The 25,905-nt window shown below is 38.9% G+C and overlaps 3 protein-coding genes across 5 annotated transcripts; 2 read left to right on the top strand and 1 right to left on the bottom strand.

Moving 5' to 3' along the window:
* The first annotated feature begins 464 nt into the window (after positions 1-464).
* On the top strand, positions 465-3,911 carry LOC101744762 (G-protein coupled receptor 143). Its single transcript, XM_004930418.5, has 7 exons — positions 465-772; positions 1,079-1,181; positions 1,438-1,532; positions 2,116-2,294; positions 2,368-2,527; positions 2,623-2,790; positions 3,425-3,911. The coding sequence occupies exons 1-7, from the start codon at positions 620-622 to the stop codon at positions 3,632-3,634; spliced, it is 1,068 nt and encodes a 355-aa protein (XP_004930475.1). The 5' UTR covers positions 465-619; the 3' UTR covers positions 3,635-3,911.
* Positions 3,912-7,298: 3,387 nt separating this feature from the next.
* On the bottom strand, positions 7,299-11,623 carry LOC101744424 (A-kinase anchor protein 10, mitochondrial). Of its 2 annotated transcripts, XM_004930415.5 has the most exons (3): positions 11,397-11,623; positions 11,198-11,305; positions 7,299-8,899 (listed from the first exon to the last, which is right to left on the bottom strand). In XM_004930415.5, exons 1-3 carry the CDS (start codon positions 11,419-11,421, stop codon positions 7,407-7,409), a joined length of 1,626 nt encoding a protein of 541 aa, XP_004930472.2. In that variant the 5' UTR covers positions 11,422-11,623; the 3' UTR covers positions 7,299-7,406. The 2 variants fall into 2 exon arrangements, with proteins under 2 accessions (XP_004930472.2, XP_012549512.2); XM_012694058.4 differs by lacking the exons at positions 11,198-11,305; positions 11,397-11,623 and adding an exon at positions 9,010-11,191.
* Positions 11,624-17,167: 5,544 nt separating this feature from the next.
* Positions 17,168-21,594, top strand: LOC101744282 (uncharacterized). Of its 2 annotated transcripts, XR_009974018.1 has the most exons (4): positions 17,168-17,785; positions 19,230-19,564; positions 20,500-20,903; positions 21,338-21,594. XR_009974018.1 is itself a non-coding variant. In XM_004930414.5 (3 exons), exons 1-3 carry the CDS (start codon positions 17,630-17,632, stop codon positions 20,549-20,551), a joined length of 543 nt encoding a protein of 180 aa, XP_004930471.1. In that variant the 5' UTR covers positions 17,168-17,629; the 3' UTR covers positions 20,552-21,594. The 2 variants fall into 2 exon arrangements, 1 of the variants encoding a protein (XP_004930471.1); XM_004930414.5 differs by having other exon boundaries at positions 20,500-21,594.
* Positions 21,595-25,905: the final 4,311 nt, after the last annotated feature.

Here is a 25,905-nt window from a genome sequence, read left to right as displayed (position 1 = left end):
GCCCCCGTGGGACGGATTCCTTTTGTTTGTTTTAAGTTTATTTTATGCAAAAGTTTAGGTCTTTTATTTATCGATTCAGGCACTACGAAGACTGCCGGGTCAGCTAGCACAGAATATAAAAATATTTTTTCGTACTGAAGATAATATAGAAGAATTGTATGTAATTTTTAAACCAGATAACAAATTAAGGATAGTACCACTTACTATTACTCGCATCTAAGTGTTATTTATAATTATTAGAGGATAAATTCAGATATTATTAGAGGTGAAAAAGTTTAGCATTATAAAAAATATTAAGCTAAAGTTAGCTGTGCTAGAGCTAGTTAGGTGCTATTAAATAATTACACATCTAGAGAAATATTAAATATAAAATAATACTAAACATTAAGCGTCCACAATAACAGAATAGGAAGAAAATGACCATGTGGCGTTTTATTCCTTTGCCTTATTTCTTGAATAGTGACAAGTGACAATTACATGACATTCTTTCGTTAATCAGCTGTTTGAAAAATAAACACTCAAATAGAAGCATGTGTAAAATTCAGTGTCTGAATTCTTGTAACGTTTAAGTTTCCAAAGATAATAAAAAAATTAAAATCTACTTAATATATTTTTTAAAATGGCTGATCCAACGATTCAGACATTTTGTTGCCATCATACAGGAAGTAAAGAGGACATGGCCGTACGAATTATGGATGAATTTAACACTGATTCGTATAATATAGTATGTTTGGTTTCTTCTTCCATTGGAATCTTAGGTGCTATTTATCAGGTAATAATGACAATAAAATATTTATAGTTAAATCAATTAATGTAGTAATTAAGATAATTGAACTTATTTTAAAATAATAAAATTGGTTTATTCTATAGGCGACGATGGCAAAGTGTGTGAAATATTATTTTCATGGGTGTTTTTAAGTTTGTTTATACTATATGTACATATAATTATTTATCTCAGAAAACGATAACATGTTTATAGAATTTTTATAAATGATAATTAACTTTAATTTTATTAAATTATTCCAAGGCTTTTAATAGTGTTTATTTAGAATTGAGATGTAGAAAAAACATGTTTTAGATCTTCCCAGATATTTTATCAATTACAAGACCAAGAAAGAATCTATCTCAAGGGCGAAGAATTATCATCTGGCTAGCAATTGCAGACCTGCTGGCATCTTCGGGTAAAAACATTTCAGTAGATGAAAGTAGTGTTTAATAAATAACAATAAACAATCTGGGACAAAATAAAATAATATGTCCTTCATTAGTAGTAAAGTGAAATCAGTTTCAGCACTTGTGCCACTAAAATTTTATTGGCCTATGTTAAAATTTCTTTAATACAGTACTGATAAGAAATGGCAATGAACTCAAAAATATATTTCATTATGGTGAAAAGTTGAATGTGACTTTATAATAATTTTGTTTATTTGTTTTCAGGTGTTCTAGTTCGGTCTTCTCTCTGGCTTAAATATAAAAACATAATGCCCATGCCTGGTGATGATGTCAGTGTATTATTCTGTAGTATTATTTCTGTGAGTACAGATATCAGTCAAAGTTTGACCTTAAACCTATGTGCTATAATATCAGGGTTTTTCAAATTTGTTTTAGTTTTTATTAGTAATTAATTGAATTCAGAGGAATATTCTTCAGATTTTTGTTTGTTTTATTGGTAACACTGGTTAGTTTTTCAAGTTTTTCAGTTTCCTTGCCTTGCTTTTGTTTTTTTTTACTCCTATACTAGCTTTGGGTATTTATATAATGATATCAAATACATCAAACAATTAAAAACTTAACTGCTTTTTCTGTAATATAAATATGAATATATTGATAATACAAAATGAAAACAATTAAATGCATTCATCTAATAAAATATTCACACATCTGTAATATAAATACGAAAAAAACATTTAAAGCCCATAATATCTCTATATAAATTAATATTTTAAACAATATTATTATATTCTGTAAGATTGAGTTATTCTCTTCATTGAGTGATGGGTTGTCTAAGAAAAATCTTTTGAAAACTAAAGAGGTTTTTCTTTACATTTATAATTATACTTTCATAAATTAAGTATAGTATAACATATAGTATATTACATTTTTCTATTTCCTTAGGCCTGGATACAATATTTCTATACAGCAACTTGGTTTTGGACTCTTTTTTATGCCATAGATACATGGAATACTATCAAGAGGCGTGATTCGCATACAATTTTGTATCATTCTTTTGCTTGGGGACTTCCTGTAGCCACTACTAGCATCGGACTGTCAATCTTATATATTCCTAATGCAATGTTAGTATGTTATTGAAATATTTATATTTACTAATTGTAAGCTTTAGCAAAGATTAATAACTTTTATTTTTAGGTGTCATAATTTACCATCAGTAACTAGTGCTTTATATAAAATTTTACCAAATTACTTTGCATCATATGTTCCAATTGCAATTGTCATGATAGCCAATCCTATAATATACATGTTTTCAAGCAAGAATGTTGAAACAGCCATATCATTACCCCTAGCGCAGGTATGTTTTGAATTTGATTAACTAATATAATTTTACTGTAAGAATTGTATTACAAGAGATTTTTAGTTATTCAAAGAACAAATAATTATTTTCAGTTTACCAGCAAAGAAAGAAGAGTTGTAGATGCTTTACGTTTGAAGTTCTTCTTTATCAACATTGTGTTTTACATATGTTGGCTCCCAAACCTGTTGAATGGGATACTTTTGTGGACGATGTGGTTTAGTGTACCGATAAACGCAGTAGTTGTCATTTGGTATATTATGGTATGTATTACGAAAATATGATATAAAATATAATATATTTAATTTAATGTCAGCAACATCAACGTAAGTCTTCGTGGCCTAAAGGATAAGACGTTTGGTGCATTCGTATCTAGCGATACAACGGTGTTCGAATCCCACAGGTAAGTACCACTTTTTCTAATGAAATACGTACTTATCAAATGTTCACGATTGACTTCCATGGCGAAGAACAACATCGTGTAATACAATATCAAACCAGCAAAATTATAATTTGCGTAATTATTGGTGGTAGCACGTCTTGTGAGTCCGCACGGGTAGGTACCACCACCCTGCCTATTTCTGCCGTGAAGCAGTAATGCGTTTCAGTTTGAAGGGTAGGGCAGCCGTTGTACCTTTGTACTGTTAAAATTAAGACCTTACAACTCATGTCTCGTAGGTAGGTGGTGGCATTTACGTTGTGGATGTCTATGGGCTCCGGTTACCACTTAACACCAGGTTGGCCATGAGTTCGTCCAACCATCTAAGCTATATAAAAAAAAGCAGATTCTTTAGTAATACAACTATTTTTAGGCTTCTCGTCTATAAACTGAATATAAATGCAGTTTCAAACTTCTTTGTAACATAGTGACTGTAAGTAAATTCATTATATTTTCAGGCTCTTCTCAACCCGATGCAAGCCTTACTGAATGCTTTAGTATATCGGAGATGGAATTTAAGTAAATGGCGTTATTCTCAGAGAAATTCGAAAATGTTTCGCCGAGATGTTATGTATTACGATGAACAATCACCATTGCTGGGCTCGGAGCCACCAAGACATCACATGTCCTCTGCTCCGCCTAGTATAAATAATTATGCAACTCTGTGATGTATCTACATAGTTTAGTTAGTTGCTAAATACTTATTATGTTTTGAGGCGACTCCCTTATGTTGTTAATCCATTATATTGTTATATTTTTATTCTTTTTTTGTTGTTGTTCTATAAACGTAATGATGATGATTATTTAGGTGCTCATCGTCATCACGTCGTCTATGCTATTCCGTTTTTATCAGCTGTCGTTCTTTTTCAAGCTTTACCGTGTCTCAAATTGTTTTCTAATCCTTTATCTTCTATTAAGCAAGTAAATCAGTTATAATGAAAACGACTTCCATTGTATTATTCGATATTTCGAGTACTTTTCAGTTTTCATGGTATCAAGGACGATTTTACGTTTTATTTCTCACAGAACGAAACCCCCATTGCTGCTACCAAAGTTAAAGAAGCAGACGAAAACCTACAACCACGGAAAACCTCCGGCTATGACACTATCCACAACCGTGTATTAAAATTTTTACCCGCCCAACAAATAATCATGTTCGCATCTATTTTAAATGCCGCTATGACATAGTGCATCTTTTCCGCTGTGGGGAAACAAGCGGACGTTAACGGCATACCAAAATCTAAACCCAAAAACGAACTCGTAAACTACCGCCCGATTGCCCTCCCTCCCAGAGATAGGCAAACTGTATGAACGAACGATTCGTAAACGCTTCTGGGACTTTATCCCCTCGAAGGCTTCCGCGAACAGTTTGGTTTCCGCGCCAAACATTCGGGCATCCAATAAGTGCACTGCCTCACGGAGCACATCACAGTAGGACTAAATAGACCTAGATCCGTCCCCACGGGAGCCCTCTTCTTTGATATCCTGATGGCTTTCGACAAGGTCTGGCACAACGGTTCAATTTACAAACTGTACAACATAGGCGTACTCGAAAGTCTCGTACAAACGTACGAAGATATATAAATTGTCCCTTCGTAACTTGGTGACATTCTACAAAACTTGCATACGTTCCCTGATGGCATATGCAAGTGTAGTGTTCGCTCACGCGGCCCGTACACACATTAATATCTCCAGGTCATCAAATCTGTTTTCCGCAGGATAGCCGTCTGACACGATAACCCCTCTTAACGTGGCCACCGCTAATTACACACTTGACCCAAGCGATAGAGCAAAGCAATGTCGCTGTGGCTTAAAACATGTCTTGTCGTATCCTTCGGAGCCGCTTACGGTGCTTTAGGCTCTTTAAGAACCGTTCACCGTCCTCGTCGAACTCGTCGATTACGACGAAGAGTTCAACGTGTGAACTAGTCCATAGACACAACCCACCGATTTTCCCGCCGGAACTTTTCAATGCGTCGCGATTCCAATGCGGTGGTAGATTCAACGAAGCCCTGCTCTTGCTAGGACCAGTGTTAGCAATTCTTTCAGATTGAGCCTGTTGAGTTTTCCTACCAGCCCGCGCGCAGTTAGAATTTATTTTTTTATTTCTTTATTGCTTAGATGGGTGGTGGAGCTCGCAGCCCACCTGGTGTTAAGTGGTTACTGGAGCCCATAGACATCTACAATGTAAATGCGCCACTCATCTTGAGATATAAGTTCTAAGGTCTCAGTATAGTTACAACGGCTACCCCACCCTTCAAACCGAAACGCATTACTGCTTCACGGCAGAAATAGGCAGGGTGGTGGTACCTACCCGTGCGGACTCACAAGACGTGCTACCACCAATAATGACGCAAATTATAATTTTGCGGGTTTGATATTGTATTACACGAATTTGTTCTTCGCCATGGAAGTCAATCGTGAACATTTGATAAGTACGTATTTCATTGGAAAAAGTGGTACTTGCCTGTGGGATTCGAACACCGTTGTATCGCTAGATACGAATGCACCAGACGTCTTATCCTTTAGGCCACGAGGACTTCAAATAGCCCCGATCGTCTTTTATGACGCCAACTTGAAGAGATGGAGTGGTGCTATTCTAGGCGTGTTCATGAATGACTCGTGGTGAAGAAATAACTACGACTAATAAAAATGACACCCACAAATATTATAATTTGCGTATTTAGGTACTAACTGTAGCTCTTGTGAGCCTCACGGGTTTGTTTTTATTGCGTAAGTAGTTGGGTGGAATTCACCGCCCACCTGGTGTTAAGAGGTTACCGGAGCTCATTCATAGGCATCTATAGCGTAAATGCCGCCACTTACCTAAGGGTAGGTAAACTGCCGTGAAGCAGTATTGTGTTTCGGTTCGAAAGATGGGACAGCCTTTTTACTATAAAACTGAGATTTAGAATTTATGTGAAAAGGTGGGTGACGGCATTTAGGTACGTTGTTAATGACTATGGGTTCCGATAACCACTTGAGACGAGGTGGACCGTGAGCTCCTTCACACATTTAAGCAATAAAAAAAACGGAACGCACGGCCAGAATTTAGAGAAACCTAATAAGGTCTTGCGCAATTTTCTTATCATTTAGGTACGTTTGCGATTTACGATTTGCACTTCAACTTCACAATTGCACTTTTCCATGCAGTGGGAAATATTGATTTATAAACAAAGCGATTAATAATGATTGTTCCAATACCCGCTTTCGTGGAACAAGAATTTAATCGTAATGTCTAAGAAAGTTCCTTTACACGTCACATTCGATTTCTAAGTAGGTACCTATCTACGGATCTAAGTACGGATTACTTTAATCATCGCAGGATTCTACTGGTTTTAAAGAATGAAGTGAAACTAATAATTTTTTAACACGTTAACTCCCTTGTAGGTCTTCGGTGTCCTAAGTATATTTCCTAAGTACTGAAATATTTCTGTTACTAAGGGTCTAGACGGGTTAAGACACCAGCTGTAATTTTATTGAGCGATTCGACTGTGCCTGAGTTAAAATCCTACGGGCAATTTTTTTGGAATGAAGCACATGCTTTGAACAACTTTCAGATTATATAAAGAAACATCATTGTGTAGATAAGAAAACAAATAAATTTCTGCCGCGAAGGATGAAAGGCGATTGCATGCAGCAGAGATGCGAATGTTGCGATGGATGTGTGGAGTAACAAGAATGGATTGAATACGGAATCAATGTTAGGTAGAGGAAGTCTGAAAGTGGCACCTGTGACATAGAAGTTGAGAAGTGCGCGTCTGGGATGGTATGGACGTATTGTGATGAGACGAAATGAAAATGAGGTTGGTAAGAGAGTATTAACTATGAATGTGGAAGGATATAGAGGAAGAGGTAGACCTAAGAAGAAATGGGCGGATTGCGTGAAAGACGATATGTGTAAGAGAGGAGTAAGCGAAGAAATGGTGTATGATAGAAGAGTCTGGAAGGAGAAAACTTGTTGGGCCGAGCCCAGGTGTCTGGGAGAAGAGCGGAGAATGTTGTTGATGATGATGAAGCATTTTGTGTTCCAGTTTGAAGTTATACATTATTACTGAGACTTCGATTGCATGTCTCTCAGGTTGGGTGGCGAGAATCTCGACACCCACTTTGAGACACGTTTGATATTTATGAGTTTTGATAAACATTTAACACCAGATATATATTAATACTTATTCTAAATGAATTAAAATTACTTTAACTGATTCAGGATTTTATTATAATACTTCAATTGAATAGAATAGCATAGGAATAAACAGAAATCATTTTTGAAACCCTTGCAGATTCTGTTAAATAACCAGGAACATTTATTTTGCAAATGAAATGTACAAGTATCTAAAAATTAATATTTATTTTCAATCAACATTTACTTGGTAAGTCTTTAATTTCTAATGTATAAAATATATTAATTACAATTTTTATGACAATTATCACATTTCTTTACATTTCTTCTTCTTCATTATCTGGTGGTGCCATAGTCAGATCTGTTACATCTTTTACAATCATGTGGGCTATTTGCCAAGCCATTTCTTCTTCTACTTTAGATGTACTTATTGGCACAAAGCGATTTACCATTTTTTTTAAAACAGATTCTTTTTTGTCTGGATCTGGTTCAAACTTGGATTCAAACCTACCTAAACTATTTATTCTTCCTAAAGTAAGGCCTTCATGTCTAGTTCTTTTCCATAGTGAATCTGCATTGTAAAGCTGATTAGAGTCTATCGTCATATCAGGTACAGAGTGGTTGCGTTTTTTTCTTCGGAAGACTGGATCCCCCATTGCCAGCAATGTATTTTGTGTACTGACACTATATTCACTGCTACAGTCAGAATAAGACTTATGATTTAGCGATGACATATTATAATCCACAGAGTGGATCATTTCTGAAAGATATTTATAGTACATATTGGATTCAAGAAATGTTTTCACATAATGGGTAACTGTCATATAAACTATTCGATAAGGCAGATCAAAACAATCATACTGAGGTCCGTTTTCTCTACATATTTCACTCTCGATTTTAAGTCTAATATCTGTTGGGAAACCAAGTGGGTTAGTTGCTTGTAAGGAAAAGTATTTTTCGTATATTACAATGGCGTCAGCTTGAGCTTGATCAGCATTATCATTATTATTATTGATTAAGTTATCTCTGAAATGTATAATGGCCATTAAAAATTCAAGCAATATCCTACAAGATTCTTGTTCCAAATATTCAGTGAAGTAAAATAAGAGTGTGTCATTGTATAAAATATCTTTCAATTGGAGAGAGCCATTTGTGAGTATATCTATTTGTGCTTTGATATAAAGTGGAGTATTGAGGAAGTCACCAAAATGATTTTCTTCGATTCGAGTAAATAGCATATCTTGCACTGACTTAAAACAGTCTTCAGTCGGTCCATCCACATGACAAATATTTGTTATCACTGATTTTCTTACATTATCAGGTATATCTATCTGATATGGTGCTTCTAAAGCTATATACTTTTTGAATAAATTTACAGCTTCTTCAGTGGAATTTTGAGATTTTTTATTATTCCCGTACATATTTAGCACTACCTGGTCAAATAAACTTCCACATGAACTAGTAGAAGATAACACTGTTATATTTGTATTATTTGTGTTTATCACAGTGTTGTGACAGTTGGCTTTTTGTGAGATTTTTTCCTTGTGCTCAATTTTGGACTGTAAATGACTGTGATCACAATATAGATCACAGCTCTGAGTTTTACAGAATACAAAATTATTTTTTCTAACATTGTCTGTATTTCTAAAGTGTGATTTGAAATCTTCCAAATCTAGCCAACATTTAACAAGTAAATGTTGTCCGATGGTTTCCATGTATTGCATAAAATACGTAGTTGCTTTTCTTTTAAGGAGAGTGTCATTTAATGACAACGACAACTTGGATTTCTTTTCAAAAATATCTTCAGAATCTGGAATTAAAGAGTATTACTTTACAGTTATGAACAAGCAAAAAATAATTATTTATTATTATTGCTCCCAAAGGGTGAGGGCTATAAACCAATAGACCACTCTGACCTACTTGGAGCTTTTGTGACTTCCTAGTGTTCCACATCATTGTCCAGGACTAAATCCAACATAAAAATTGTCAGTTTATTGAGACCTACACTGAGCAATTCTCAAATGGTCATCAAATCTTTTCAGTACAGCTTTTACTTAAAGATCTCCTGGTGTTGTTTTTCAAAAAATCTAATTTAAGTAGACGCTCAGGACTTCAGTTCATATCAAAAGCACCCAAAAAAACCGGTGGCTGTTCAAATGCATCTCAGCACCAATCATGGTCAATTTCTCAGCAATTACAGTATTTCAAGCTCTTGTGCCCCAGTGTTGAATAGACATAAACAACAGATGTTTCCTTTTATGTGCCCATGTTTTGCAATTTTGCCATCTTTTCCTACCTAACTCCATAATCCCTATTTAAATAGCAGATGTTCGCAAGGCAACATTGCAAATTAATTGTTATTATTACCAAATTTGTTTCAAACCCAAGTTCCCAATCTGTTTATAAAGAACTAGCTGCACCGTTTGCTTCACTGGGCATTTAAAATTAACATTATTATTTCTCACCCCCACAAAGATTCTCATCATTAACACCCCCACAACTGGTGTAGGGAGTCCAACACTCATATAAATATTAGCCTATCCATTAAGTACATGTATTTTCTACATGGATACCAAGTTTCAAGTCAATCAGATGCATGGTTCAGTAGTTATAGCAGAACATTGGTAAAAAACACTGTAGATTTATATATTAGTATTTTTTTAGTATAGATTTATTCTGGGAGTTAAAGGTAGCTGTTGTATTAATGGAATTTTCATGTAAGCCGATATTTTTGTCTAAATCAAAATCTCCAAAAATTCAACCTGTTCAAAACTAAGCAAATCAGGTAGATATAAAATTAACACTGTAAATTCTATACTAAATGGTTTGCAGGAAAGGGATGGGGCATCCTCTCGTTACCTCCATCAAAAGCTTTAAGCATTTCTATCTTAGAAATTATTGTTCACACATCTTATTTTAGATGTGAGAATGAACAGTTCACATGTTGTTTAATGGTTACCATAGCCTATCTATAGACATTTTATGATTGCAGCCACACCTGTTAAGATACAAATTTAAGTTCAATTGTATTTTATAATGGCTATTTCAACCCTCAAAGCAGAAAGGATAAATGCTCCAGGGCAGAAATAGGCAGGATGTTGGTACCTATAATAATATGTGCAGGGACACACTGGGTGTTGCAGTCAATAAATGGAAAGATTGTAGTATGCTAATATAGCTCCCCAGATAATGATGTTGCCATTCTTTTTTGAATTTCTTGGTAGTATTTACGAGACCCACAAGAAAAGATGACAATTTTCTTGAATGAAAGTTCTTTTTTTTTTTTTTTATATTGCTTAGATGGGTGGACGAGCTCACAGCCCACCTGGTGTTAAGTGGTTACTGGAGCCCATAGACATCCACAACGTAAATGCGCCACCCACCTTGAGATATAAGTTCTAAGGTCTCAGGTATAGTTACAACGGCTGCCCCACCTTTCAAACCGAAACGCACTACTGCTTCACGGCAGAAATAGGCAGGGTGGTGGTACCTACCCGTGCGGACTCACAAGAGGTCCTACCACCAGTAATTACGCAAATTATAATTTTGCGGGTTTAATTTTTATTACACGTTGTTATTCCTTCACCGTGGAAATCAATCGTGAACATTTGTTGAGTACGTATTTCATTAGAAAAATTGGTACCCGCCTGAGATTCGAACACCGGTACATCGCATCGCTCAACACGAATTCACCGGACGTCTTATCCGTTAGGCCACGACTAAACAAATGTCTCAAAGTATGGGGAAACACTAATGTTATGATGTTGTGAAGGGCTCAGGTAATGCTAACAGCAGCAGATTATGGAGCTAGTCTGCCAATGATAAGAAATAATGTTGCTGCATGCTCTCAGCATGCATACTTTGTTACATGAGAGATAACTTGTTACATACAAATAAGATAGAACAGTTCTGAATGTATGCTACGTAACGCAATAACTGCATCTACGAGTGCTTATTCTTGGTAGAAGGTAAGCTGTGTTCACTTTCAAAATAGACTGGCCATTTGTCTGCAACTATTGGCTAAAGTTAAATATTGTTTATGTTCTGAAATACAACTTTTCATATTATACAATTAACTCAGTTTTGACTATGGACACAGAGAACCGACCTTTAATGTCATGAAGAAATTGCGTACTACTTAGTATGTTATTGAAATCAACAGTAGTTTCAGAAGTCTTCTCAGGAGGTCGCACAGGGCACCCGCTTTTGCCCTTTGCTAAAACAAAATTCAAAATAATATGAATGAGCCATTATTATTAGTAGCGAAGAATCTTTTTATCAGAAAATTTAAATTATTGTGGGCTTACCTGCACTTTTCCAAAACTTTATCATTTTGTTAAAGCAATGCGGGCGACCCTTGCTAGAGAAGTCTTAATTTTGTCGTGAATAATCACCCATGTTATTCACAATACTTCATAGGTGTAATAATCTTACAGTATTTCAACAACATTAACTTTGTAAACAATTTTTAGCGAAATAAAAACAATTATGTGTTTCAGACTATGGTTTCAGATTGTGGTCATCTATGGTTTTCGTTTAGTTTTGTTATCAACCAGAAATCGATTTTGAAAAATCGATTATTTTGAAAAATCGATTATTATAAATAAAAAATAAAATAAAATTAAAATCTTTTATTTCGAGACATCATAGTCTCATAGTGTGTTATTATTACAAATAACAAAGACCTATGTATGTAGGTTTAATAAAAGTATGTTTAAGTATCAAGAATATTCATGAGGAATTTTAAAGAAACTAGTCCCTGACCCTATTTATCATAATAATGTGATAATCATGTAATTAGAGTCTTTGGATCTCTTTTTTTTATGGATTGTTTAAAAGGCATTATCATCATAGCATATTATGGGATATTATCCATTTCTCTGTTCTTTCCTTATGTAATTCCGAAAATTAAATAAGGCACTCCTTTTTTCTAAAGTGATTTCTAGACCAGACCGGAATCGCAACCCGCTGACAAGAACCAGCGAGAATCTCAGCGGGCTGATGTTTAAGATTAGATGGTCGTCGAACTCTGCCAAGAGTACGGTTGAGTACTATTGTAAACGCGATTTTTTTTTAGCGTAAATGGATGTCGAGGCGGTTGGCCAAACCCACGTGAGGTCTACGGATCGTCGAGGCGGTTTACCCGGTCTTTGATGACTGGGTGAATCGTTGCGCAGGACGCTTCATCTTTAGTCTGGTGCAGGTGCTGACCAGGCACGGATGCTTCGGGAAGTACCTGCACCGGATAGCTGAGCTGAGCCGACGACGATTTGCCACTATTGTGGACACGACCTGGATAAGGCGGAGCATACGCTCGCTGTCTGCCCCGCTTGGGAGGTACAGCGCCGTGTCCTGGTCGCAAAGATAGGGCCGGACTTGTTACTGCCTGGCGTCGCGGCGTCGATACTTGGCGGCGACGAGTCCTGGAAAGCGACTTCTGCGAGTGCACCATTTCGCAGAAGGAAGCGGCGGGGCGGGTGAGGTAAAGTTCTCCTCACTACGCAGAAATCCGCCGCCGCCGAGCAGCGAGTCGGGACCGGGGTCCCATCCGTGACCCGGCCCCCTAAAAGCTTCGGGCTCCACCCGTTTTATGCAGGGAGGGACCCAGCCGTGGGGCGGGGTGCTTTACAGCACGCCCGTAGTAGGAAGCCGGGATCGCGTTCCCCCGAACGCCCCGGGGGAAGGTGCAGCATGACGCCATCAAGGTCAGCTCCCGGCCCGTCGACCGTGGGAACCAGTGGTCGTGTCACCGGCGGCCGCCGGTCCGGCTTCTGGGGGACGGCGGGATGAATGTAATATTCTCTGCGCAAGCCCTGTCCCGCCGTCTCAATAACGCCCACTGGGCTCCGGCCCGGCCCGGGGTAGGGCGCCGGCTGTTAGCGGCAGGAGTTTTTAGTGAGGTTCAACTCACACATATCCCACCCGCTGCGCGGATGGGGATCCGGCGATTTTCGCATGTGGACAAAAAGGGTAAATTTATAAATGGATGTTTGTTGCTCTTTTAGGTGAAAATTATTGATATGATTTTGATAACATTTTACAGCAATGTAGCATATAAATTATAAAAACATGTAGAATACTTTTTATTACGTTTTAGGCGTCTTTCGACTCCAATAGTCACTTCGTTATTAGTTACATCACGGTCTATGTTGTTCGAAATCATCATAATACATAAATCGTTGACTTGTTCATCTTAATAGATATTATCTGATATTGTTATTGTAGATTTGGTCGTGTCGCTTTGATCAATTACGGAAGATTTATCATGCTTGTCCGAAATAATAATTCGTTTGATCTTGTGTTTGTAGAATTTCTGTCTTTCTTCTTGATATTTATCGGAAATAGTAAATATAGTAATTTTAAGGGTAATACATAGGATGAACCTTTTAAAGTGGAGTTGTCACATTATTTCCAATAGTTAGCGTTAAATAGTAGTTTATCTACTTACTCAATAGAATACATAGGCGGCACTGAAAATTTCGGGAATTAACGAAGTGACACAACATTACTATTTAAAAATGTATTTATTGCTTTTCGAAGTATTCTCCGCGAAATTTGACACATTTTTCCATACGGTGGAACCAATCATTGAAGCAACCATTTCGGAAGTTGGGGTCTCCAAAATGGCCGTTTTGTAGGTGTCCACAGCTTCTTCAGGTGATAAAAATCTCTGTCCACGCAATTTATTCTTTATTTTAGGGAAAGTATAGAAATCGTTAGGGCTTAGGTCGGGGCTGTACGGCGGATGGTCTAATAATTCTATGTTTTCTTGCTCTAAAAACTCTTTTGTTCTATGCGCGGTGTGAGAACTCGCATTGTCGTGATGGAGGATGATGCGGCGGTTGCAGTTCTTTTTACGGAGTTCAGAAACGACCTGTGGCAAACAAATGCTAGCATACCATTCTGCATTAACCGTTCTTTGTCCCTCAAGAGGAATAGTCGTAACATGGCCGGTTTTGGAGACAAACGTGGCCAGCATTTTTTTTGCAACACTCCGTGAACGAACAATTTTTGTTGGCTTTAACTCATTTTCGAACACCCAAACTCGTGACTGGTTTTTTGTTTCGGGTTCGTACGCGTATATCCAGGATTCGTCACCTGATACAATGTTGTATACAGCATTTGAGGATCCTGCGTGGAATCTTTCGAGAGTTCTGACGCACCAAGTAACGCGAGCCGCTTTTTGCTCTTCACAGAGCGAATGCGGTATCCATCGGGAAAACAACTTATTTACACCTAATTGTTCATGCAAGTTTATTTGTATTTGACTCATATCAATGTCTAAAGTTGCCTGAATTTCGCGGTATGTCACATGTCGATCTTCCTCAATCAGCTTACGCACAGCATCAACGTTTTCTTGGGTGACTGCAGTTTTTGGACGACCTTGACGGGGATCATCACTGAGCTTGACACGTTCACGTTGAAACTCAGCAAACCAGCGATAAATTGTGGTTTTGGATGGGGCTTCATCACCAAATGCAGAAATCATCCGGTCAACACACTGTTTTTGTGTTAAACCACTTCGAAAGTCATAATAAATCATCGCTCTTGAATTTTCTCGAGTCTATTCCATTTTCTCAACGACTAAACAAATTTGACAAAACCTCGTGACAAGACCGAGAATCTTTTTTTAAATAAATAAATGGTATTCGATTTTTAAAACCAAGGAGTTTTCAATAAAAAAGATTTTAATATGACAGGAACAGTGGAAATATTCCATTCCCGATACTTTTAGTGCAACCCTCGTATGTGACATAATCGAAAAAAAAAAAAAAGACGTGTGGCACTCGGGGACTGCCGCGGTAAAGCTATTGCAAAGCATTTTTTTATCAACTTGTGCAATTACAATTAGGTAATAATAATTTAATATTAAAACAATAATAAAAATAAGACCACGCTATATTTATAAACATTAACAAAAGCAAAACATTAACTGTCCCCTTCACACTCATAAGCTAGACCGCGTGAGAGAGAGATGGGTAGACTTTTCATAATGCTCATGCAGTGCAGCGTCACGCCGCGCGCTTATTCACAAACATTACACCAGCGCAACGTGTGAATGTATTGAACGCGAGCTACATAGTAGGCGTAGTGGGGGTGTCAGGTTATTTTAGTTACGGAATTTCTTGATTCAGTCGCCGCGCTTATGGCCCGCGATAGAAGCTATGCAATAGCTTAAAACAAATAAGTTTAAATAATGAAATTAAAGTACTTCCGATACCTACGATTTAGAAAAGCGTTTTACGTGAACACTGTACTTTGGAGTGCGACTGAAGCGGCGCTTCTGTGTGCTTAGTACTAGTTTCTTAACGTTCTCGATAACGTAAAAGTTACGCCAATATTGTATGCAATTGGAACAGCGCCTCTGACGGCAAACGTACGCAAACGATCCCATTCCATACAAATATGAGTTAACTTTTACGCTATCGAGAACGTTCCAAAACTCGCACTAAGCACACTGGTTAAATGATTACGATTTTTAACGCATGACAAGAATCAAATGTATCATATTAAAATTTAACGATTGAAAGATCGACTGGTATTTTTGACTATATTATAAGCATTAATAAAAATACTAGTAAAAATGTTTCAAGTTTCATCCTTTCATTTTATCGTTTGTATTAAGCGAAATGCATTTAAAAAATAATAGGATCAAAATGTTTTAACGATTAAGCGAATTATCGGGAACAAAACGACTATGTCTTGGTTTAAGTAGCACCCTGTATGGAAAATAGATTGAGCTGAAAGAGCTTAAGCGAAACCCCTATCGTATTTGGGTAACGGACAAAGGGCGACATCACACCGTGTCATGATGTCGTTTAAACCAAATACCTAACCACGAATTATTTTTTTAGTTTAAAAAATGCGAAGGAACTTTTCCCCCATACTATTAATAATAAACTCAAGTAAGTTTATTCTCTAAAACATATCTCTCTCTAGTGACGTTTGTTTTAATTTTTATGATTTACTCCTTGCATGTATAATATAAAGAAATAAAGCCCATATATAATATACCTAATCGAGACATCGACCTCATGCCTCAAGGTGGGTTGCAGTATTCCCGTTGTGTTTTGCCTATGGTCTCCGATAACCATTTTTCACAAAGCGGGCCGTGAGCTCGTTCACCCGCCTATGAAATAAACAATAATAAATTTAGTAGGTACAAAAGTTAAAAATACAAGCTTAAAAGCAAAGTGAACTAACAACTATTTTCAATTTTTTTATTCTGTAGATACTGGTCAGGAATTTAGAGTGAAGTCTAGTCCAGAAGATATTAAAGTAAAATTATTGTATTGTCGTTGGATGTCGACGACTGTGCAAAATTTTAAATTAATCGCACGTCTTGAAGTCAATGAAAATGACGTTCAAAGATTTTGTTACACATAAACCATCCTTATCAAGCCTAAGGAAAAAGGTTTAAATGAAACTAAATAAACATTTTAGATTTATTTATTTAGTTATTTACTTACTTACAACTTATTTAGACATTTTAAAGTTCGCTCACCCATCTATAATCACTAAATAAATAAACAAAACGTAGTTTGAAATCAGGGTATTTCAGATTTCTTGTTTAAATATTTCTTCTTTAGACAATTATTAATATTTTTTAATATTGCTTTAATCCTTTATTCTTAAATAGCTTTTGCCCGCGACGTCGTCCGCGTGGAATAATAATTCACAAATAATGCTTTATTTTAGAACAAATATGGTTAGCATAAAAAACGTTATAGTGAGCCAACCTTAACATATAGACATATGCTGTCGCGGACTATTTTTTAGATCTTTTAAAGGGAAACAATTCTGTCATACATTATTTTAGCGAAACTTTAACCGTTTCTGCAGCGCACGCAGCGGAAGCTCTCAAAGGTAGAAATAGCCCCGATTTTGAGACATTCTTTACGGTCCGCTTGTATTGGTTTTAGCGTGATGTTATATCGGACCAATAGTTCCTGAGATTAGCGCGTTCAATCAAACAAACTCTTCAGCTTTATAATATTAGACTTTATTATATTTTCAATTACCATATGTTAGGTTTATTATTTAATTAAATTAAGTAAGTACATGAATCATATCAACAATGAGTATCCACTTGGGCGAATTTGTTGGTACGGCTAGTTGGTAGTAAATACAAGTCCTCATAAATTCTATAATATTGTAGAAATCCACCACAATTTGTAACTTTGATACAATACTTCAAAAAGTAAATAAGTAGCTAATGTTTTGGGTGTAGAAAAATATAGTAATAAGTTAAAATAAACTTTAAAAACCAATGAAAACTACAATTCGTAGATAGATAACTTCATTTTGAAACGGCAAGAAAAATATGCGCAGAGCCACATAATCGGAGGACTTGGTGCACAAGCAAAGGCTATCGACCTTCCCGCGGTTACTTGAAATAACTGTTAAGTTGTTGGAAATAACTAAGTTGAAGCAAACGGCGCACAGGGCGCCTTGTTTAACGAACCAGTCGCGTCTGTTCTTTGCCTTAGAACTATCACCCATAGGTAGTATTGTCTTAACTCAAATTTAACTAAATATAATGACGAAATTACTAGTTGTGGCATTCTGTGTTTTCTTTTGTCAATGCGTTCAGTCAGCTTCATACAATCAGAGACAAACAGGTGAACTAAATGTGCAACTCGAACTGAACGATGTTCAGATCTTTGCTTTAATGAAAGGCAAAGATGATTATGTGGTGAGTGTGATCATTCTAAATAATTACTTACTTAGTGGCATTAGTAATGGATTAGGATATATGATCACAAATAGTAAAACATATTTGAAATTGTATTTTTGTGGCAAGCAGTTACGATTTTGAGCTATTTTTATTTAAAAAAATCAGTAATTACCCACCAGAATTCACATGACCATTGAAGGAATGAATTTATCTAACTGATAGGTATAAATTGATTACCGTCGTTCATGGGTGTGGAGGCTCAGTCGCCGCTAAGTGTACACCGTTCCGTCGTATCTTAAAACACGTATTAATTGTATTTCTTCTACTGCCGTTCGGTGGCTTAGCAACACGTATTCATACTGTATTTGACACGGCTTTTAATCTTACTACTAGTTACCATCCTGACTAACTCCTGGAGAGTGTATCGTATTATGGTTCAGAGATTAAGAGAACGGTGAAATACTAGGGCAGATTAGGTTTTGTGTCCCGGAATCACAAAGGTACCAATCAACCAATCTTTATGCAACGAGAGCTTCAACCGTAGGTGTTACTAGTGGCTACGTCCATGCAGACTTGTTCAGGCGCTCCGCACCCTTGACTTGTAGCTATGGAGACGGATACATTCCTCTGTATTCTAAGTTAAGTCACAAATAATAGATACTGTATCTTATATTATGACTAATATGTAGTAAAAATATTAAAGTAATAATTAAGATACATAAAGCCCTGTCGACATGAGTGACTATAATGAGTGTTTACCATAAGAGGTTGCTATTAAAGTGAAGAAAAAAATCATCTATAGGTACTTGAAATTATTATATATTAAATATACTACAATATCTAGGTGAGTCTCGCTGTTCCACTGGTCGAAACTGGAATATTATATTACAGGTATATTATTGCTTGCATTGATTTGCTTAGAGTCAGCTTAGTCATCCACCTTGAGATATGAGTTCTAAGGTCTCAGTAAAGTTACAACGGCTGCCCACCATTTCAAACCGAAACGCATTGCTGCTCCACGGCTGAAATAGGCAGGGTACCACCTGTGCGGACTCAAAAGAGGTCCTACCACCAGTATTACGCAAATTATAATTTTGCGAGTTTGATTTTTATTGTACGGTGTTGTTCCTTAACCGTGGAAGTCAATCGTGAGCATTTGTTAAGTACGTATTTCATTATAAAAATTGGTTCTGAATATACGAATACGTCTTATTCTTTAGGCCACGACGAAATGTCGTTTTGTATATTTCATTATAGTCATATTTGCATCAAAAGCGGTCACATACATTGCCATTGCACATTGTGTGATGTTTGAATAATAAATAAACAGAAAAAAAATGATACAAATTCCAGGTACACCTAACCATCAAGCAACTTATGTTTGCTATAAATATGTTTAGATACACTTCTGCTACAGTAATTATAACATAAAATACAGATTGGTTTCTCTTATTAATTGCAGGATTATGATTACGCCTACGATTATTCGGAAATGACTATCAAACCATCAGGAGGCACGACACGAAAACCGTTGAATAAAACAAGTACACTTGCTTTAGTTGTAAACGATAATGTTACAACAGTTTCTTCGCTACATCAACCGTCAAAAGTTTCTACAACTGAAGGCTTGGTTTCAACTATTACTGTGGATACTGTCTCCGACATCTCTCCAACTACGGAAACAGTAAACAAACAAAATATGACTTCGCCCACGACAACGCCGAGCATTTGTAGACAAGGATTTGTTAAGAACGATAAAGGTTTATGTGAATTTAAATATGAAAATGCGTCTAATGCGTAAGTATTTCATGTGTTGTAATATCAGATATCGTAAAATGAAGTAAAATAAAAGTCCATTTTAGTAATGTATTTGGAAATGTAATGTTTTAATTAATTCATTAACATAAATAGGTAAATGATTCGCAGTCATTTGTTAAACTAATACCTGAGCCCATAGACATCAAATCTTTAATGCCGCTAGTAGCCTGGAGTCTTGATCGAAACGACAATAGAGTTAATGTAATGGGTCTTTCTAATAAATGGTATTTTCCAATCGGAACGCAAAATAACAAAATTTTGAAAATGTCTAAGTTAATAGACAAAAGACAGAACATTAAGGTATCATTTTCTGCTGTGCTAGTCAACTTTCTTTTTTTTATTTTGGTTAGTAGGTACCTAGCTGTTGAGGAGTTATACTGTAATTAATAAGAAAATGGATTTTTTTGTTATGATATTGTTGTTTTCTCCCCTGTTAGTCAACATATTTGTCTTTTGTACTTACTGGTTTTCTACCACTGGGCTATTACTACTGCTATCATACGCTGCGGAACAATCAAGTGTTTCGACTTGATGGACCTCTTCTTTTTCTTTCTTTCCTATTACCCTAAGCTGGGGCAGTCTTGGGCAGTCTGTTCTACTTTCTCCCCTGTTATGTCCAAGATGCCCAATTCCTGCTCTACTGAACGACGCCAAGTTGTTTTGGGACTGCCTCTCTCTCTCTCTCTTGATGGACCTAGGTAAACTTTATTCTAAAACAACAGAGATTTGAACATCTGTGTGTTTTTGAGCGCTGATGTATATTCATTAAGTTCAGAGCCCATCTTCTAAGCTTTTAACAAAAGCCTTTAGTGAAGCGTTATACCTATATGTATATGTATAGGTATAGTATACCTTTAGTATTTAGTTTTAGTTAGACCAAATGGTCGATGTTGATTCGTAAAATTCTTTTTTAGGTTAATGCAAATGGTAAGATTATCTCAAAAGTTAAAGAGGAGGGAAAACTAAGTTTTATCACGTGGAATTCAGATTGGGAGGACCATAATAAGACACTCGCCTTCGGTGTTAACACAAATTTGAAAAGAACAAGCAGTGCACGTGATTTACCTAATAATAAAATAAAATATAAAATTTGTGCCTAAAATAAAGGCTAAGCAACTTTAGCTTTAGCATATAATTATAACATTTGTTAAAAAAGTATCTATAATAGTTAAATGTAGAAAAAATATATATTACATTGTTGGAAATTATTCCTTCATATTTCTTTGCCAGATTACTGTAGAATTGGAATATCTAGGCAGGTACCCACTTTGTGTTTTTCTAGCGCCTATTTTGTCCAGGTACGCAGATTTTTTTAATAGTCAGCAGCTTAAATGGTGTGGTCGATTTAATTGTTTAAGATTCCGTATAGAATTGCAAAAATAAAACAGTAAGTACGATTGTTTTCTCTAGTTGTTAATAGACTTTGTTTTATTTAATTTAATTAGGTAGTAGCCATTGACGATCTTTCGATAAACAATTTAGAAATTTATCGTCTTTTTAAAATAAAATAAAAACAGAACGAATAATTGAATATATAATAGTATTATGCATGTAAAATTAATCGAAATTTTGAGATGTCAGTTTATGGTTGAATTTCGATGTCAGATTCAACGTTATCATAATAATATTATTATTTCGACGACATTTCTCAAGGTGGTGGTGGTATTCACCATGCGGTCATGGAATGGGATCCCGTAATCCCCAAATACCACTGTAGGCTTACACCAATGCTAGATTTATTAAAACTATGAGGCGGATTTATAATGTAATGATTTACACTGATATTATTGTCCTAAGACTCGCAGGCGAACAATCCGTTGCTTTATATAATTTAATATTCGTTAATTTAACATTATCAACTATGTAACTATTTTTTAGTGTAATAATTGTTAACAGAATAACAATAAGATCCGGAATTGTCTTTACACATCTGTTTAAATGACGTGTTGTGCCAAGTGCACAGCTACTGTTATATTGTTTAAGGTAATAAAGAGTTAACTTGAACACTATGTCATGCATTTTGATTTTTTGCCTTTGACTTAGGTACTTATATAACGTGCGTACATCTATACTAATATTATAAAGAGGAAAGATTTGTTTGTTTGTTTGTTTCGAATAGGCTCCGAAACTACTGGACCGATTTGAAAAATTCTTTTTCCATTAGAAGCCGACTTTGTCCCTGATGAACATAGGCTACTAATTAAATTTTTTTTTTTTTTTAATTTTTTTGATTTCATGTGTGTTTTAATGTTTCCGAAGCGAAGCGAAGGCGGGTCGCTAGTTTAATTATACTTACCGAATTTCAGGGTCGCACTTAGCTTGGGATTTTTCTGGATATCCCAGGCCACCCAGGCAATCCGTCCTATTCCTATATAAATTGATTTAATTATAATAGTATTAATGGATCTTATTAATAAGAGTACATAAAATGTCTTAACATAAAAATAAATAAAAGGTTGGTATTTTATTGCATAGACGGGTGAACATGCTCACGGTCTACCTGTTAATGAGGTTACCGGACCCCATGGACATTGTGAATTCCACCACCCACTTGAAGCGAAGTTTAAATTGGTTAGTATAATACCTGTCCCATCGAGAAAACTCGAACGTATCGCTGCTTCGTGGCAGAAAACGACAGGATGATACTTACCTTCTGCAGTCCTACAATAGGCTTGGCATGTTTAGAGGTTATCTAAGCTGTCTTCAATAGATTGACTCGACCTCTAAGTCATTGGTTAGCTCCAGGGTTCACAGATGAAGTATTGCAGCATCCCATAAGAATGCTTGGCTGATCAATCAACACAACACCCCGCAGGTAATGGAAAGGAGGTGCAGCTTTAAAGCTTATCAGACTCTTAACATACCCTATCCTGTCCCGGTCGAGGTCGAGCGCGAGGCAGGGTGGTTCCGGGACACAATGCGTCGCATCTGTGGTGCGTCGATGCCCCGGATTGGCCCTCGACTTCCTAATCGCCAGGCGTACTGGTGGTCGCCCGAAATTGCGCAACTACGCGTGGAGTGCGTTCGGGCGAGGCGCGAGTGTGCCAGGCATCGCCGCCGCCGCCTGCCGCGGCGCAACGATCCGGTTGCGTTCGCGGCGGCAGAGGCCCGGCTGCACGGCGCATTTCGCGTCGCGCAGAGGGTATTGCAGCTGGCCATCAGAAGAGCCAAGAACCAACACATGGAGGGTCTCTTGGAGACGCTGGATGAGGATCCGTGGGGGCGGCCCTATCATATGGTGCGCAATAAAATGCGCCCATGCCCCCCCCCCCCCCCCCCCCCGATCGCGGAGCGTCCTTAGCCTGAGCAGCTGCGGGACATCGTGTCGGCGCTGTTCCCGCAGGAGCGGGAGGGATTTGTCGCTTCCGCTATACGCGCCGCCGGACTACGACGGCGAAGCCCCTGCTGAGGTGCCCCATATAACGGGCGGAACTCAGTGTGGCCGTGCGCAAAATGTGTGCGAAGGACACTGCACCCGGCCCGGACGGCGTCCATGGCCGGGTTTGGGCCTTGGCTCTTGGTGCCCTAGGGGACCGACTCTTGAGACTTTACAACTCCTGCCTCGAGTCGGGACGGTTTCCTTCATCGTGGAGGACGGGCAGACTCATGCTGTTGGAAAGGAGAGGCGCCCGGCGGATCCTGCACCCGTTCCCGGTCGTGCGCGGTGTTCCACAGGAGTCGGTGCTCGGCCATCTTTTGTGGAATATCGGGTATGACTGGGTGCTGAGAGGTGCCCTCCTTCCGGGCCTGAGCGTAATCTGTTACGTAGACGACACGTTGGTCGTGGCCCGGGGGGGAGTTTTGCTGAGTCTGTCCGTCTTGCTTGTCCGTCCGGTTGGGGTGGCGCATGTCGTCGGCAAGATCAGGAGATTGGGCCTCGACGTGGCGCTCAGTGAATCCGAGGCCATGTGGTTCCACAGGCCCCGGAGAGTGCCACCTGTCAATGCCCATATCGTGGTTGGAGGCGTCCGTGTCGGGGTCGGGGTGCAGTTGAAGTACCTCGGTCTCATTCTGGACAGTCGTTGAACCTTCCGTGCTCACTTTCAGAACCTGGTCCTCGTTGGTTGGGGGTGGCCTGCGCTTTAAGCCGGCTTTTGCCCAACGTCGGGGGGCCTGACCAGGTGACGCGCCGTCTCTATACGGGGGTGGTGCGATCAATGGCCCTATACGGGGCGCCCGTGTGGGGTCAGTCCCTGGCCGTGGGGGTGGCGAAGCTGTTGCAACGGCCGCAACACACCATCGCGGTCAGGGTCATCCGTGGTTATCGTATCATCTCCTTTGAGGCGGCGTGTGTACTGGCTGGGCAGGGCCAACTTTAAGAAGGAAGCTGATAGGCGCATACAGTTGGGCTGGGCTGCGTATGGAAAACTCCGTCACATCTTGAACTCAGCAATCCCGCAATGCTTAAAGACAAAAGTTTTCAACGCTTGTGTGCTGCCGGTCATGACATATGGCGCTGAAACGTGGACATTGACCGTAGGTTTGGTCCGTAAGTTCAAAATCGCTCAGCGTGATATGGAAAGGTGTATGCTCGGAGTTTCTTTGATGGATCGAGTCAGAAATGATGAAATTCGTCAAAGAATCAAAGTAACCGACATAGCCCTAAATATTAACAAGCTGAAGTGGCAATGGGCCGGACATACGTGTCGCAGAACCGATGGCCGATGGAGCAGACGTGTTCTGGACTGGAGACCGCGTACCGGTAAGCGCAGCGTTGGGCGTCCCCTTGCCCGTTAGACCGATGACTTGCGGCAATATGCTGGAAAAGATTGGATGCGGAAGGAGGAGGATCGTTTATTGTGGCGGACTATGGGAGAGGCCTACATCCAGCAGTGGAGAGATACAGACTGATGATGATGATGTGTACTGGCTGGGACGCCGCCTTGGGTTCTGGAAGCAGAGGCGCTCGTCGCTGACTATAAGTGGCGGACTGACCTTCGTGCCCGAGGCGTGGCGCGTCCCAGCCCCAGTGTGGTCAGAGCGCGGAGGGCCCAATCTCGGCGGTCCGTGCTGGAGTCATGGTCCAGATGGCTGGCTGAGCCTTCGGCTGGTCGTAGGACCGTCGAGGCGATTCGCTCGGTTCTTGTGGATTGGGTGAATCGTGACAGAGGACGCCTCACTTTCCGGCTCACGCAGGTGCTCACTGGACATGGTTGTTTCGGTGAGTTCCTGCACCGGATCACAGCCGAGCCGACGACAGAGTGCCACCATTGTGGTTGCGACTTGGACACGGCGGAGCATACGCTCGTCGCCTGCCCCGCATGGGAGGGGTGGCGCCGTGTCCTCGTCGCAAAAATAGGAACCAACTTGTCGTTGCCGAGTGTTGTGGTATCGATGCTTGGCGACGATGAGTCGTGGAAGGCGATGCTCGACTTCTGCGAGTGCACCATCTCGCAGAAGGACGCGTGAGAGACGCACAATCCCGCCGCCGTTGAGCGGGGGCCAGGGAGGCGGATCTCGCCCAAGCCCTGGCCCTCTAAGTGTTTCGGGTCCCCCTCACATGTCGGTCTGGGGACCGGCGAGGGGGCCTAAGAAGACGACGTGCAAGCTGCTCTGCAAGCGTTTTACGCAAGAGCATCCGGGTGATGGAAGGCCGGCTATCCTCGACTCACGCTGGTTCTGGCCCAGCGGGGTATTCCGTAGGGTAACCCACTCTAACCGGCGCCATCTAGGCGGGCTTCGGACAGTTTGCCGACCGAGAGCGATGGTGGTCGTGGCGCCGACGACCGCCAGTCCGGCGTCCCGAGGGGGAGGGTGATGGGAGAGATGTGCTCCGCACTAAACGCTCCACTTTCCCCCCTTTGCCTTTTCATGAGCTCTGTCTCATGCGAGGTTTGGACGTTGGTTGTTGAGCGACAGGAGGTTTTAGTCAGTTCGACTCTGACATACCCCGCCCGCCATCCCCAGAGAAGGGCGGAAGTCCGGCGATTTCCTCCTGACCAAAAAAAAAAAACCTGTGGACCGAATGGTAAACAGCCGACGTCGCCCTAAACACGTCATTACAGATCCTTCCGATCTATTAATGGTGCTTTTGCTTTTTGTGGCAATAAATAATTCCACTTTTACACATCAGATCATTACAATCAGATCAGGTCTGATTATGTTATTTCAGTATAACAGTATTATAACAGAAATGGGCACAATAAAGAAAGTGAATCTTCCATGGTTAAACTACATTAGTGTTAGTGAATGTCAATTCATTGTATTCATGTGAATAATAATAAATTGGTCCAGAAATATCACACTAAGCAACTATTAGTATGTTAAAAAAGAACATTTGATTTACTACAAATTTCATCGAGAATAAATATGGCACTACA

This window comes from Bombyx mori, chromosome 10 (genome assembly GCF_030269925.1).
Source record: "Bombyx mori chromosome 10, ASM3026992v2".
Taxonomy (NCBI): domain Eukaryota; kingdom Metazoa; phylum Arthropoda; class Insecta; order Lepidoptera; family Bombycidae; genus Bombyx; species Bombyx mori.
This window is presented reverse-complemented; position numbering and strand designations above follow the sequence as displayed.